Source organism: Scyliorhinus canicula, chromosome 2 (assembly GCF_902713615.1).
Source record: "Scyliorhinus canicula chromosome 2, sScyCan1.1, whole genome shotgun sequence".
NCBI lineage: Eukaryota > Metazoa > Chordata > Chondrichthyes > Carcharhiniformes > Scyliorhinidae > Scyliorhinus > Scyliorhinus canicula.
The window spans coordinates 253,002,166-253,018,172 of record NC_052147.1 but is presented as its reverse complement, the minus strand read 5'-3'; the positions used below and the strand labels follow the sequence as shown (position 1 = coordinate 253,018,172).

The 16,007-nt window shown below is 41.7% G+C and overlaps 1 protein-coding gene across 3 annotated transcripts in view; it reads right to left on the bottom strand.

Annotated features, from left to right (window-relative positions):
* The window catches only part of LOC119962096 (rho GTPase-activating protein 15-like), a 992,501-nt gene that overhangs the window by 212,872 nt on the left and 763,622 nt on the right, over positions 1-16,007 (bottom strand). For all 3 annotated transcript variants that reach the window (XM_038789949.1, XM_038789950.1, XM_038789951.1), the window contains one exon: positions 9,887-9,964. In XM_038789949.1, coding sequence (XP_038645877.1) covers positions 9,887-9,964 — 78 coding nt within the window. The remainder of the gene's footprint in view (positions 1-9,886; positions 9,965-16,007) is intronic.

Here is a 16,007-nt window from a genome sequence, read left to right as displayed (position 1 = left end):
GTGATTGGGCATGGAATCAAAATGTGTACTACTGCGTGAGCTTTCACACACTTCAGAATAAAATTTTCACTGATCACTATATGCAAGTCCACAAGTTTAAAACATACTGAAGAAGCATAATTTCAATTATATGTTGGTACACATAGTCACTGGGAAATCAGTTGTCATCTTGTGAAAAGCACAGTAAATTTTAATGGCAATGAGGAGGAATAATAATTATATTTATAATAATAATTATTATTAATATACACTCAAGCTCAAGACATTTGATGCTTCCCTTCTCGTCTTTCAACCTATTGCTATGATTGACCCATTTACACTATTTCTAATTGCAGCTGCATTCCACGTTTGGTTTTGGTTCCTGTAAAGATATTCCCAGGTCTGTTAATGTTAGGATCCTAAAATTGCACAGAAGGTCTGTTTGTGGTAGCAAGGTATAAAAAGACACCCAAATTTCCAGTTGGGGCAATAAAGCAAATCTAAATGTCAGCAATGTGTGACCCGGTCCGGAAGCAGGCATGGGTACAACCTCTGCATGTTTTCAGCCTTTTTGCAGTCTTTCAACTTTAGATTTTTTGGACTGCAGATATGATCTAAAAACAAACTAACATGAATAAGTGAAATAGTTGCCCTTCTCATTTCTCGCAACATGATTTATTTTTTTGAGAATTCTAGTGGTATCGTGAAGAAACAGTTAAAGGCAATGTAGGGTTGGGATTGAAAATAAATTGGAATTCAGAGTGATTTGAATTTATCCTGCAAAACTCATTTGTGAATAATGTTACCCTCATTATGAGTGGGATTTGCCGGCTGTTTACACCAGCGGGAAATTCTGATCGCATGGCGGCGCGCGTTTTTCCCGGCAATGACGGGAAATCCCGTTAACAACAGCGGGTCTGGTCGATCCTGCAGACGGGCCGCCTCCCGCGCCAATAATTACGCTGCGGTGTGGTCGGTAAATCCCGCCCTAGTATACGATACGTAAGCCATGCAGAATTGACTGAACGCACTTCACACTATTAATGTTAAAGTACAGTGGCTGTTGTTATGTAGGCAAGTGTGGCAGCCATTATGTACCAGCAACCTGACACAAAATGTGCTCAAAGGAAAAATCAGTTGTTGAATTTATTTTGGTGGTAATGGTTGAAGAATGTTCATCAGAACTATAGGAGAGCTCCATACTATTTGAATAGTGAGATGTAACATGGAAATATAAAAGCAAATTACTACGGATGCTGGAATCTGAAACAAAACCAGAAAATACTGGACAAATAGTCATCCAGACGTGAAACGTTAGCTCCCTTCTCTCTCCACAGATGCTGTCGGACCTGCTGAGATTGTCCATTTTTTTTCTGTTTTTGTAACATATGAATGCCCACCTGAACAAGCAAGCAATACTTCAGTTTAAAATCGCACCCAAAGAACAACACCTTGAGAAATAAAAACCTTCACTTCTGAACTCAAACGCCCAGCTAAGTATTGAACTCCAACTACATTATGGGTTGAAACCTGAAATCTTTGGATGCCGGAGCAATTGTGCTAACAACTAAGTTATGACGGGGCATGAAAATCACAATTCTGATTTTGGGGCAGCACGGTAGCACAGTGGTAGCACTGTTACATCACAGCTCCAGGGTCCCAGGTTCGATTCCCAGCTTGCGTCACTGGCTGTGCAGAGTCTGCACATTCGCCCAGTGTCTGCGTGGGTTTCCTCCGGGTGCTCCGGTTTCCTCCCACAGTCCAAAGATGTGCAGGTTAGGTGGATTGGCCATGCTAATTTACCCTAAGTGTCCAAAAGGGTTAGGTGCGGTTACTGAGTTGCGGGGATAAATTGAAAGTGTGGGCTTAAGTGGGGTGCTCTTTCCAAGGGCCGGTGCAAACTCGATGGGCCGAATGGCCTCCTTTTGCACTGTAAATTCTATGATTATATCAGGTTTGTTGCATCTTGTTTCTTTGTCAAAATGGTTATATACATGATTAGAGGCACTAAATGCATTTATAAATGCATGCATCACCATTTTGTATATCATAGTAGAGGTCTACACATGATGGCAGATAATGGGTTAGAATCTGGCTTCATGGCTGGAATCAGAGCGAGATAACCACATATGGGTACAGAAGTGGTTTAATTCAGTTTGGGGCCTGTTTTGTTGCTAACAGTAGCTGTTGTAGTGAGCACAGATAACAAGGACGTGTGATATTGTACATACCAGAGAAGCAATGATTGAAGCATAATCAGTACAAGATTACCAAGTGATAATGAACAATGAGTTGATCAGAATAATTAGGCCAATTCTATGATATCACTTTCTGCAATTAGAACCAAGAAGTCCCAGGTTAGGCAATGCCCAGGCCTGACCCCAACCTCATCTTGCTATTTGCTTGGTAAGGGTTGGATAGAAATTCTGCAACTTACAATTCACCACAGGCACCCCCTTAAATTCTTGGGGCCTCAATATAACAAGATCTCTCTTATTTTCTTGGAGGTCTACCCATTTCTCACCAATGTTGCAGAAGGAGATGAGCAGGCCTGAACCATACTCTGAGGTATCATTTATTCTTTAGTAAATCCATTGAAGTTCATTGTTACATTTTCACGCAGTGCAATTCTCTCTCACCAACACCAATTTTTGATTATACGTGCACTCCACTATTCTGTTCACGTGCGCAGAATAAAGTTCTTCTCTTGTGTGGATGCTGTGCTGCTAATGTAACTCAGGCAGTCATTAAGATATTAGTGTAAGAGAGAAAAATATATAGATTAACCTTAATAATAACCCCCTTCTTTATTTTACCCAGCTGCCCGATTCCTAATAAGTCAGCTTAAATGTTTTTTTTAATGTCATACACCCTTGAACACTGCAATTATAGGGTAGTTCAGTACCACAATTCTACATGCTAAAGCGTTTCTGTACATGGGCTGCAGAAACAAATGATGAAATAATTGATGTACTATGCTGCACATCAAGAAATAAATTAGCATTCCAAGTAAACATTTTAAAAGTACATAATGATTCCAGTATATATGTTATATATATATATTTTAAAAATTGACTTGCCTGTCACAGGTTAATTAGGTAGTCTGGTTGGAAACAGTCGCTTAGAGAGACAATTTAAGACCATTTCCTTTTCTGATGAAATATTACCTACTGATTGGTTTAGCAAACAATGAGATTTGTAGTGTGGCCTGGAGGCTGTCATGTCAAGCTTCCTATAAACACAGTTTGAAAGTGAGACCAATAAAAGGTGCAACGTTCTCGTATGTATCTAAGCTTTTAATGTGGGTCTGTCAGAAAGGAAACACGCAGAAACATTTAGGTAGATAGCAGTGCCCCTTGGTCCTTGGAGTGGTCTGAGAGAAGCAGGATATCTGGCAAATATTATATAGCAGTTAAACAAAAAGGTAGTCTTTGATGAGATTACCTCTTTGTATACAGTGACACGGGGAAGGTCATAAACTCCGAGTCCTTGTGACATTTGAGACATCGCTATCGGTAAGTGGAATCCATTTAGACATCTATCTACAATTGTAGTTATGCTTGACATTGCAAAGAAACCAGAACATAAATTTACCGCAGGAAACAGCAGGAACTAAAGTGTCTTGCACTATTGGATTTTCTGATCCCTGATATACATCTACTTGCGTATATCTTATTGTTATTAGAATATCTCCAGATATTTAGCCACGGAAAACATACCGCCCCATCTATGGGTGGTAGTGTGGCACAGAGGTTAGCACTGCTTCCTCACAGCGTCAGGGACCCGGGTTCAATTCTGGTCTTGGATGACTGTGTGGAGTTTGCACATTCTCCCCGTTTCAGCATGCATTTCCTCTGGGTACTCTGGTTTCTTCCCACAGTACAAGACATGAAAGTTAGGTTGATTGGCCATGCTAAATTGCCCTTTAGTGACTAAAGATGCAGGTTAGGTTACACTGATAGGCTGGTGTGGTCGGGGGAGTGGACTCATGTAGGGTGCTCTTTTGGAGGGAAGGTGCAGACTCGTTGGGCCCAATGGCCTCCTTCTGCACTAGGGATTTTACGATTGTTGGATATTTCTATGTCATGTATTCATGCAAATCGAGCTTGAAGTTGAAGTATAAAGCAGGGGAAAATGGAAATGTAAGTAAACATAATATGCTGGATCTGAGTGAAGTTGCATTACTTAATTATACACTGGCTTACATGTCAACTCGCACTCTCACTTTGGGTTGAAACTTAACTCCCATGGCCAGAGTCATGTCAGAGGTCAAAATGCAGAGCAATCTGGAACACGAACCAATATCACCACAAAACCACCCAATTCTTATGTCAGTGAGGAGAGGTCAAGAAACTGGTCCATGGGAGGTAGGTTGGTCATTTAAATATTTTAATGAGGGTGCATGCCTTCATTTTAACAGTGTTTGTTAAAACATTTTAACAGTGTTTGACCCCTGAGTGCAATCCAGAACCCTGGCCCACCACTGGATCCTCCCTCCTATGATCTGCAGCCCCTCTGCACTCTCTCATGCCCACTTCCCTACCCGCCCCACTCTCTCTTAAGCTTTGGCCCTGTGAAGCAGACTTCCAGGCTGTCAGGCCTGAGTGGGTGGTAACCTTGCAGAGCACAAAAATGAAAGCAGCCATTTAAATTCTGAAAGACATTTGGTGAAATTAATCTCCAGTTTTCCTATCTCACAACAGTTCCTGCAGACCCCTCTCTTTTCCTCCACCACAACTTGCCTCCAGACTAAATTCCATAAGTCACAAGGCTATAAATTTAAGCTTGAACGTAGGAGAGGACTACATAATCTAAGCAGACCTTCATTCAGTATTGGGTATTCACCAATGTCGCTTTGACAAGACTTTTCAAAACCATGACCTCTACCACCCAGTAGGACAAAGGCAGCAGATGCATGGGAACATCACCAGCTGCAGTGAGCCTTACACCATCCTGACATGGAACTATTCCGTCTCTGTGACTGGGTCAAAATCCTGGAACTCACTTCCAAACAGCATTGTATGTGCTCCTACGACACATGGACCGCAGCACTTCAAGGAGGCGGCTCACCATCAACTTCCCAAGGACAATTAGGGATGGGCAATAAATGCTGGCCTGCCAGTGACGTTCACATCCCTTGAATTACATGAAAAACAGAGAATGTTGAGCGTTGTCTCTTAAATGAGACATAAAACGCAGGTCCCAATTACCTACTGAAGTGGATGTAAAAAAAAAAAAATTGGCTTCCTAACAATATTTATCCCTCAACCTAAACTACTGAAATATGTGAACTGGTCATTTATCAGACTTGTTGTTTGTGGAACCTTGCTGCGTGTAAATTATCTGATGCATTTGCTTGCATAACAACAGTGCCTACACTTCAAAGGAGATTAATTGGCAATGAAGTGGGGCATCCTGAGGATGTGAAAGGATCGTCGGGAACACAAGTTCTTTCTCAATGCTCTATTCAAATTTAGTTCTGAATTAAAGGTCCACATCATGTCATTTCTGCACAGTGGGAATGTTCGGGCCCAAGGGAAAACACAAAAGCAAAGGCTAGATGCTTTTAGAACACACAATGTGAAAACTATATTGAGCATGAGCTGAAAGACAGAGAGATCAAAAATGAAACGGCAATGGAGTAGGTTACAGCAAAAAGGACGTAATGCTTGTACCACATGAATTCAGATCAGGAAGCTAAAACATAATTACCAACTGAAAATTTAAAGGCGATTTGGGACAGAATCCTCCGTTGGGATTCTCTGTTTCTGCCGGCAGTGCACCCCCATCCATGGGTTTCCCGTCGGCGTGGGATGGCTTCAATGGGAAACCCCATCGACAGGGGTATTTTCTGATGACTGTCCATCTCAAATAACCAATGTAACTTTGTAGAATCTAATCCCTTCATTATTTAAACTTGTGATAATATATCCTTTAAACAAAATTTTACAAATAATCTCAACTTCTTGAACTTTGAACTGATGACAAAGTGCCCTAATGGAGTATAATTTCTGCTGTGCTTTCTCCAGACCGTAAAGACCTCTTCACCTTCTAAGGCAAAAGGAGAGTTAAAGGGGCAGCTTGGTGGCGCAATGGTAGCACTGCAGTCTCATGGCGCCGAGGTCCCAGGTTCGATCCCGGCTCTGGATCACTGTCCGTGTGGAGTTTGCACATTCTCCCCATGTTTGCGTGGGTTTTGCCCCCACAACCCAAAGATATGCAAGGTAGGTGGATTGAACACGCTAAATTGCCCCTTAATTAGAAAAAATGAATTGGGTACTCTAAATTTATGAAAAAAAAGATTTAAAAAAAAGAAGTAGAATGAAAGACGTGGAGAACACGATGCAGTTTAATTCTGAATTCCAACAAAGACCCAGTCCCCTCTTGAGCTGGAAACCGTAGAAATGTAGAATTCCTACAGTGCAGAAGGAGGCCATTCGGCCCTTTGGGTCTGCGCAGACCCTCTGAAAGGCCACCTCACGCCCTATCTCTGTAACCCCGCCTGCACATCTTTGGACACGAAGGGGCAATTTAGCACAGTCCGTCCACCTAACCTGCACATCTTTGGACTATGGCAGGAAACCGGAGCACCTGTAGGAAACCCACGCACACACGGGGAGAAAGTGAAAACGCCACACAGTCACCTGGTTCCTTGGTGCTGTGAGGCAGCAGTGCTGACCACTGTGCCACCATGCCGCCCTATCGTTATGGTTCCATGGTTTATGATTCCATGGTGTATGATAGTCAGTGTGATCTCTGGAGAATATAATGATATATCTATTGAGCTGGTCTTATTGCTTCCTCCCTGTGTACTGTCGATGGATGCATCTTGATTGAGCACAGTGCCTCCTCAGATAGCGGTGCACAAGTCATCAAGTTGTTTAATTGGGAAACTAAATATATTCAATCACTTCATAATTGATCAAATTATACACATAGTGTGCTGCATTGTGTCCTGTAGAATACATGGGAATGCTTTGTTAAATTGAGAGTGAGAGGAGGCTCGTGTGCAGCATAAATATTGGAATGTACTGGTTGGGTTGAATGGTCTATTTCTGTGCTTTGAAAACTATACAACAGTCATAGAGTTTACAGCATGGAAACAGGCCCTTCGACCCAACTTGTCCATGCCGCCCAGGTTTTACCACAAATCTAGTCCTAATTGCTCGCATTTGGCCCATATCCCTCCATATCCAGCTTTGCCATATAACTGTCTAAATGCTTTTTAAAATACAAAATTGTAGCCTCCTCTACTACTGTCTCTGGCAGCTCGTTCCAGACACTGACTGCCCTCTTTGTGAAAGAATTAACCCTCTGGACCCTTTTGTATCTCTTCCCTCTCACCATAAATCTCTAGTTTTAGACTCCCCTGCCTTTGGGAAAAGATGTTGACTATCTACTTTATCTATGGCCCTCATTATTTTATAGACCTCCATAAGATCACCTCTAAGCCTCTTATGCTGCAGGGAAAAATGTCCAGTCTATCAAGCCTCTCCTTATAACTCAAACCATCAAGTGTAACTAAATTTCCAAACACCACATGCAGGATTGAAAATGCATGACTCACATGAACAATTCCAAATTGAAACCATTTCCCACTTGGGTGCTGCCAGTGTGCAAACAGTTTACCTGAATCCTGAACATGCCAGATGAATTTTAAGATGCAGCACACTATATGTACAATTTTGTCAATCATGAAGTGATTGAATATGATATTTAGTTTCCAAATTAAACAACTTGATGACTTGTGCACCGCTATTTGAGGAGGCACTGTGCTCAATCAAGATGCATCCTTCGACAGTAAGGAGGGGGGTAGCAATAAGACCAGGTCAGTGGTACAGAACGATCTGGGTGTCCTACATAAATCACAGGAACTTAGTATGTAGGTGACGGAATATAAAAGTAGGGATGTTTTACTGCAGCTGTACAGGGAATTGGTGAGACCACATCTGGAGTGGAAGCTGGATCAATGAATCTATTCAAGGCTGAGTTGGATTTTTAATTGACAAGAGATTCATGGGTAATAGGGAGTGGACAGGAAAGTGCAGGAGAGACCACACCAGGATTAGCCATGATCTTATTGAATGGTGGAGCAGGCTTGAAGAGTTAAATGGCCTATTCTGCTCCGAAGTTCTCTGTTCCTATGTCCGTAATGTATCGCATTATACTCTTTAATTTTCTTATTGATCTTAGTGTGCAGCAATAATGGGCAGCAGGGTAGCATGGTGGTTAGCATAAATGCTTCACAGCTCCAGGGTCCCAGGTTCGATTCCCGGCTGGGTCACTGTCTGTGTGGAGTCTGCACGTCCTCCCCCTGTGTGCGTGGGTTTCCTCCGGGTGCTCCGGTTTCCTCCCACAGTCCAAAGATGTGCGGGTTAGGTGGATTGGCCATGCTAAATTGCCCGTAGTGTCCTAATAAAAGTAAGGTTAAGGGGGGGGGGGGTTGTTGGGTTACGGGTATAGGGTGGATACGTGGGTTTGAGTAGGGTGATCATGGCTCGGCACAACATTGAGGGCCGAAGGGCCTGTTCTGTGCTGTACTGTTCTATGTTCTATGTTCTATGTTCTATTAGTTAGAACTTCAAATATCCCTCTGTTGGGAAAGATAAAAAGAACTGGGTAATTGATTGCTACGGAGTAACATGTCACATGTTCTGTTTAAATACCCTTTAGTGACAAGTATTTATACTCCACACAATTTGTGAAATAAATTTTGTTCACCAATTTAAAATGGCCCTTAATGGCCACGTAGAAAGGGTACCTCGGTGCAAATGAAATTTCTTTACCAATTTTAGTAAAAAGTAGTAGATTTTACCGCCTTATTCTTTTTCACTAAAACATCTGGCAAAAAGAAACAGGTGACATTTGTAAATTCATGTCTAAGCAGTGAGTTTCTATGAACTGGAATGTGCTAAAGGAAAAGGTAATAGAATCGGATTCAAGAGTCACTTTCATCAGAGAATTGGATAAACACTTGAATGGAAAAAATTTGCATAGCAAGGGAAAAAGCAATGGGGTGAAAATAGTTGGGTGATTTTTTTCAAAGATTCTCCATAGTCACCCAATGCGCTTCTCCTATATTGTACTCTACAATTGCTTATGACGCAACTTAGTGAGGTACAGACAACTTTCATTTGATCCAAATGATACCACACGCTAAATGGCTGTGTAAGATAAACAAGTAGGAGTAAGTGATGAACTCGTGCAAATCAGTTCTTTAAACTGAATGGTTTTAGTTGGCTTTTCTTGAGATGACAAGTAATCTTTTTCTGTGTTGCTTTGTTTACCTGAATTGAAGTGTCATTTACCTGGCACGATACATCTTTATAAACATGGCAGAAGGACAAATCCATACCGTATGAATCAAATTCTCCAAACATGGCTTCATGCAGACAGAGCAACAAAATAAAAAAGATGATATTGTACTGATCCAGATGCATTCCATTTGGGAATGATCAGCTGAACAAAACCTGGCTATTCGGTTTTTTGACATTTGATCCAAGTTTTTAGCCTGAAACATTTTTCAAACATCCAAGTACATTGTGGATGCATGCTCATGACATTTGAATGAGAGCAACTGCAAGATTTGAAAAACAAACACTGAATATTCAGGAGATCACTCTGTTCAAACAAGGGTCTGAATACGCAATTGTGCGGAATCTGCATTAGGAAATGGACAGCTATAAAGATTCAATTAGCACACAGCACTTTGTTAGAATGAAGTATATATTCTCAGATGGTAATAAAAGATAATTTTGAAGTTTGAAACAGTTTTGAAACCATTTATAATGATTACATTCAACACACTCTCTGCAGCTAGAGAAATGTCAAAGAAGCAAGTCTTCCCATTTCCATTTAGACAGGCTGATGAGAATAAAGTTGCACATATGCATTAGGCACTACTTACCATGGTCCACTACAAATCGTAATTTCTGTATTGTAGCCAGATTGCCGCTTACTCTGTAAATGCCATCAGCATCCAAACCTGACAAAACAAGCATTAATCTGTGATTAAATTAAAATTTTACAATATTTTCTTCTATACGCTCCTTGAACTTACGCCCTTATTAGAGCAATTATGTCTGCCCAAACTTGCTGGCTGACACTGCATATACATTTCTTGCAGTTCAGTCATCTGTAAACGCATATCTCATAGCCTGTTTTCACCAGATCAGTCTCATAATGTTAATTTTACCTGACCAAGGTCTTTGAGCTCATAAAAAACAGACCCAGTATTAAGTAGCATAAGTATAAACTCAAAATATATTTGAATACATATAACCTTTAAAATACAAGCTTGAGTATAAATTTGTTTTTTGGTTTGTTCATGCCAGGAATATGGCATTGGCAACATTACATTTATTGCCTGTTACTAGTTTCCCCATTAAGGAATGTGTTCAATCTATTTCTTGAACCATTGCAGTGCTTAAGATAGCATTGTTCCCTTGCCGCTGTCAGGAAGGGAATTTATATTTTCAATGCACAACTACTAGGCAATAGCCAACCAACTTTTTAGCACAGAATTTCCTGGACCGGTGTGATCTGCAACATGCACTGTAAATCATGCTGTTCCCATTGCAAACTTACGCCAAAATTTCCTGGAAAAGTAATTTGAAATACTGGAGAATCAGGGACCTCATAAGGAGGGCAGCCAATGGCTTACACCATCTGCATCAAGACACTAATTAAGTATCTGAATATTGGCATGTCCTGAATCATAGAATTCTGAATTTCAAATCCTTTCACTGATGAATTTGAGCACTTGCAGAATCTTGTTTGAGCTATGGACACATTCAGCCATTGTATTCCGTTTTTAAGAACATTTCACGTTACAGATGGGTTTTCAGCAGAAAAATAAATGTTTTCCCCATTATTTTCAGTTTTCAAATAAATGTTCTGGCTGGTGGAGATTTGAAGAGGTGTCTGCCTACGTGAAGTACAATGCTATGATGTACAGAGCTGTTGCATCTTCTATGTCTGAGGCTGTGTGTTAGACGCTAGAAGTGTTCAGGCAGTAAGGAATAAAACTGAATCTTTGGGTTCACAGGGTTTACCGTTGGGCACAGCAAGATCACTCACGTACAATCACTTGATTCATTGCAAGTATTTGGAAGACAGGTTTTGCTGGAAAGTGTTTTACAAAAAAAAAAGCTTGAATGTTATCCTAGTAATTGGTGACTTTACACTGCCAGTATTTCAATGGCATGAATCAGAACAGTTTGCCTGATGCTAATATCACTCTCATCGTGTTGCACAGAGGAGCTGATACTTTCAGCTTACATCGGGGGACCTACGTAAATGATTTTTTTTTGACCACCAGTTGTCAGCTTTTCGAAATGTTGCTCTTGTGCCCCATCTTTATACCTGATTTTGTTTGGAAGCAAGAGCGAAGAAGACAAAGAGCTTTATGATCGAAACACTTCAATGTGTTTAGATCTGACTCAATGCTCTCGTAGGGACTCGAGAAGCCTCCCAAATGCATACTTTGCATCCAAGGATGTATTCCAAGGACATCTGTCGATCTGAGAATTGGACAGTGCGAGGACTGTGAAAAGATCCCAAGTATAAGTGTCAATTGGTATCAGCCAGCGTTAAAGCTAAGGGAGCCGTTGCAAGCATCTGCATTAGGTCTGAGAATTGAGCAGTTTTGCAACTAAATATTATGTTCACCAACTGTGAAAATAGGAAGGCACCAAAGTAATTAAGCAGTTGAATTAAGATCAAAGTATAATTTAATGAAGATTAAATTGAAGGTGCGGCGATGATAATCAGATTTTATTTTATAAAACAGGTGGATTTTTAATTTGTTTTGATTTCTGCTGTTAGCCTTCAGTTTCCCATTTTGCAACATGAACATGCAGTGACTTTCTTGAGTTCAGAGGTCATCAGTTAATATATTCCTTTTGCTGACGTGTACAATCTTTTGAAATATAATTACACAGGAACACATTAATTATTTAACAGCTCAACTTTAGAATGTAGGTCTGTGTTGATTAGTGAGTTAAATGAAGATCTTAAGTGACATACATTTTTAATGTTAGTGCATAAATCTGGAAGTTGTGAGCAGCATATGTTGTGAATTCTTTCAAGTTGAAAATGTTGATTTCCCGTCACTTTTGTTACATATGGTTTGTGTACTAAAATAAATCTGAATACATTTTTCTAAAAAATGCCATAAGTAGCAACTCACTTTCTAATGTGATGTACACAGACTCATAGGTGTCTGAAAACTTAACACTGCAGTTCAATGGTGTCAGGGTGCAGCTTAAAATCAATGCCCAATCTCGGTCATGCTGGATGCTGGTACTTGGAAGGGAGGGAAAACAGACTGCGAGCCTCTCCAAATAGGGAAGGAAATTTGGTGTGAAAATTGCAGGCATGTCATCCCTGGGCTCCTATAGAATCATAGAATTTCTGGCACAGAGACAGGCCCTTCAGCCCAAACTAGTCCATGCCAACCAATAAGCCCATCTAAGCTAACCCCATTTGGCCCAAATCCCTCTAAACCTGTCCTATCCATGTATCTGTCCAAATACCTTTTAAATGTTGTCAATGTCCCTGGCTCAACCACTTCCTCTGGCAGTTCATTCCACATACGTACCACCCTCTGTGTAAAAACATTGCTCCTCAGGTTCCCATTAATTTTTTCCCTTCGTAACTTAGCCCCATACTCTCTAGTTCTCGATTCCCCAACCCTGGGAAAAAGACTTGATTACATTCACCCTACCCATGCCTCGCATGATCTTACACACCTCTGTAAGTTCACCCTTCAGTCTTCTATGCTCCAAAGAAAAAAGTCATAGCCTGTTCAATCTCTGCCTATAACTCAGTCCGTTGAGTACTGGCAATATCCTTATAAATCTCTTCTGCACTCTCTCCAGTTTAATAACATCTTTCCTAAAGCAAGATGACCAAAACTGAACACAATACTCCAGGTGCGGCCTCACCAACGTCCTGTACAACTGCAACATAACTCCCCAACTTCTAAACTCAATGCCTGTATACCATTCCTCTTTACTGCTGATTCAGGGTTGGTAATGCTGGTGTTCTGGGACTTGTCGGTGTGCCTGTCCCCCCAATTGCATAGCGTTTGGGAGGATCTGGGGAACTACTGTGAAATAGTGAGCTTTGATACTTTTACTCAAAACATTGGGCGGGGTTCTCTCAGCCCGGGGCTGGGCCGGAGAATCTCCACGACCGGCGCGTATCGCACCACGGCGCCCCGGCGCCGGCACGCGATTCTCCGCAGAGTTCAGAATTGGGGCTCACCGATCGGCGGGCCAGCCTCTCTGGCTAGGGGCCTCCTTTCTTCCGCGCCGGCCCCTTTAGCCCTGCGCCATGTCAGGGCTGGCGCGTTGAAGGGAGGTTCAGTGTCATTGATGGCTTTGTAGCTGAAATTGGTGCCATCTGTGCTGAGCAGGCTGCTTAATAAACCTATGAGATCTATCTTTGTTGTCTCTGCTATGTAATGCTTAATTTACAATCTAAATTGACTGCGACTCGCCTGTTAATTAATGTTTAATTTCTATTGATTTTGGTTTGGTGGTTAAAAGAAAAGTTCCTGAATTCAGACTATGGTTCACAGCTCCTCTGAAAGGTCGTGAACCATGTGGCATGGAGAAGTTGGCTCAACCTAATGAAAACTCTGAGCGATACCGATCCCAGCAAAGAACACAGCCAGGTTGCCTGCTTGCTTATCCCATTCCAACAAAAGTTGCTGGTGCTGGAAATGAGGGGCAGGAATCCCTTGAGCTTTAAATGGACCCAGAGTCACCATCGTGACAATTTGGCTCTAGGCCTCTTGCAAGGGTCTAACACCTGTTTCAGGTGTGGACAGTGCAGAACATATTTAAGAATATAGAAATAACAGTATCCCATTCTATCCCTTAAGCGTCATCCACCGTTCAATTGGATTTGGTTTGTCTGTACCTTAACTTGGTTCCATAGCCCATAATATTAAAATTTTCAAATCTTTAAATCTTTATTAGTGTCACAAGTAGGCTTATGGTGCAATGCAATGAAGTTACTGTGAAAATCCCAGAGTCGCCATATTCCGGCGCCTGCTCGGGTACACGGAGGGAGAATTCGGAAAGTCCAATTCACCCAGCAAGCACGTCTTTTGGGACTTTGTGGGAGGAAGCTGGAGCTCCCGGTGGAAAGCCACGCAGACACAGGGAGAACGTGCAGACTCCGCACAGGAATCGAACCTGGGTCCATGGCACTGTGAAGCAACAGTCCTACCCACTGTGCTACCGTGCCACCTTAATGAACAAAAGAAATTCAATCTCAGTTTTTAAATGTTCAATTGACCTAGTCTCAGCTTGTGGAGAACAGATCTCCAAATCGTCACAGAAGGTTCAGAGGGCAAATAAATAAGAGCAACCGAGTGATGCGAATGGACAGGCAACCACATATCAGAGAATCCACGAGTCTTCTATAGACCATAAGATCATAAGGCATAAGAGCAGAAGTAGGGCACTTGGCCCATTGAGTCCACTCCGTCATTCAATGAGATCATGGCTGATCTGATGTAATTCTCAACTCCACTTAAACGCCTTACCCCCATAATCTTTGATTCCCTTACTTATGAAAAATCAGTCTATTTCAGCCTCGAACATACGTAACTACCCAACCTCTACAGCCCTCTGTGGTAAAGAATTCCACAAATTCACGACTGTCTGGGAGAAGAATTTCCTCCTCATCACTGTCTTAAATGGGTGATCCTTTACTCTGAGACTGTGCCCTCTTGTCCTAGAATACAAGAGGAAAGATCCTCTCAGCAGCTGCCATGTCAATCGCCCTGACAATCCTATATGTCTCAATAGGTTTGCCTCTCATTGTTCTAAACGCCAATGAGTACAGACCCAATCTACTTAAACTCTCCTCATAAAGAAATCCCTCCATACCTGGGATCAACCGAGTGACCCTTCTCTGGGCTGCCTCCAATGCCAGTATATCTATTCTTAGACAATGGGACCAAAACTGTTCGCTGTATTCCAGGTGTGGTCTAACTAGTGCCTTGTATTTTTTTAGCAAGACCTTCCCATTTCTACACTCAATTCCCTTGAAATAAAGGCCAACATTCTATTTGCCTTCCCAATTACAGGCTGAATTTGCATGCTAGCATTTTGTTATTTATGCACGAGGACTTCCAAATCCTGCTGTGCTGCAGTTTTCTGCAGTCTTTCTCCATTTAAATAATATTCAGCTCCTTTATTCTTCCACCAAAGCGCATAACTTCACATTTTCCTACAGGTTCTTTGCCCACTAACTCAACCTATCTATATCTCTCCATAGGCTCTTTGTGTCACCCTCATTACTTGCCTCCCCATCTATTTTTGTGTCATTCATAACTTTGGCACCAGTGCATTAATTTCCCTTGTCCTAGTCATTAATATGTATTTTAATAATTGTGACCCCAGCAAGAATCCCTGTGGCACTCCACTAGGTATAAGTTGCCATCCTGAAAATGCCCCTCTTATCCCAACTCTCTTTTATCAATTAGCCAATCCTCTGTTCATGCTAATATGATATCCTAACACCATGAACTCTTATCTTATAAGATAACCCATTGTGTGGTACCTTATTGAACACTTTTTTGAAATCCACATATATTACATCCACTGGTTCCCCTTCATCTATCCTGCTCATTCCCACCTCAAAGAATTCTAATAAATTTGTCAGAATAGATTCATGAATCTATGCTGACACTGCTTGATTGTGTTATGCATTTCCAAATGCTCTGTTATTACATCCTTTATAGCGGACTCTAACATTTTCCAATGACATAAGGGGTGGCACAGTGGTTAGCATTGCTGCCTCACAGCAGAGACTAGGGCTCAATTCTGGCCTTGAGTCACTGTCTGGGTGGAATTTGTACATTCTCCCCTTGCCTAGGTGGATTTCCTCCAGGTACTTCGGTTTCTTCCCACAGTCCAAAGATATACAGGTTAGGTGGATTGGCCACGCTGAAGTGCCATTCATGTCCAGGGATGTGTGGGTTAGGTTATAGGGATAGGCCTGGGTGG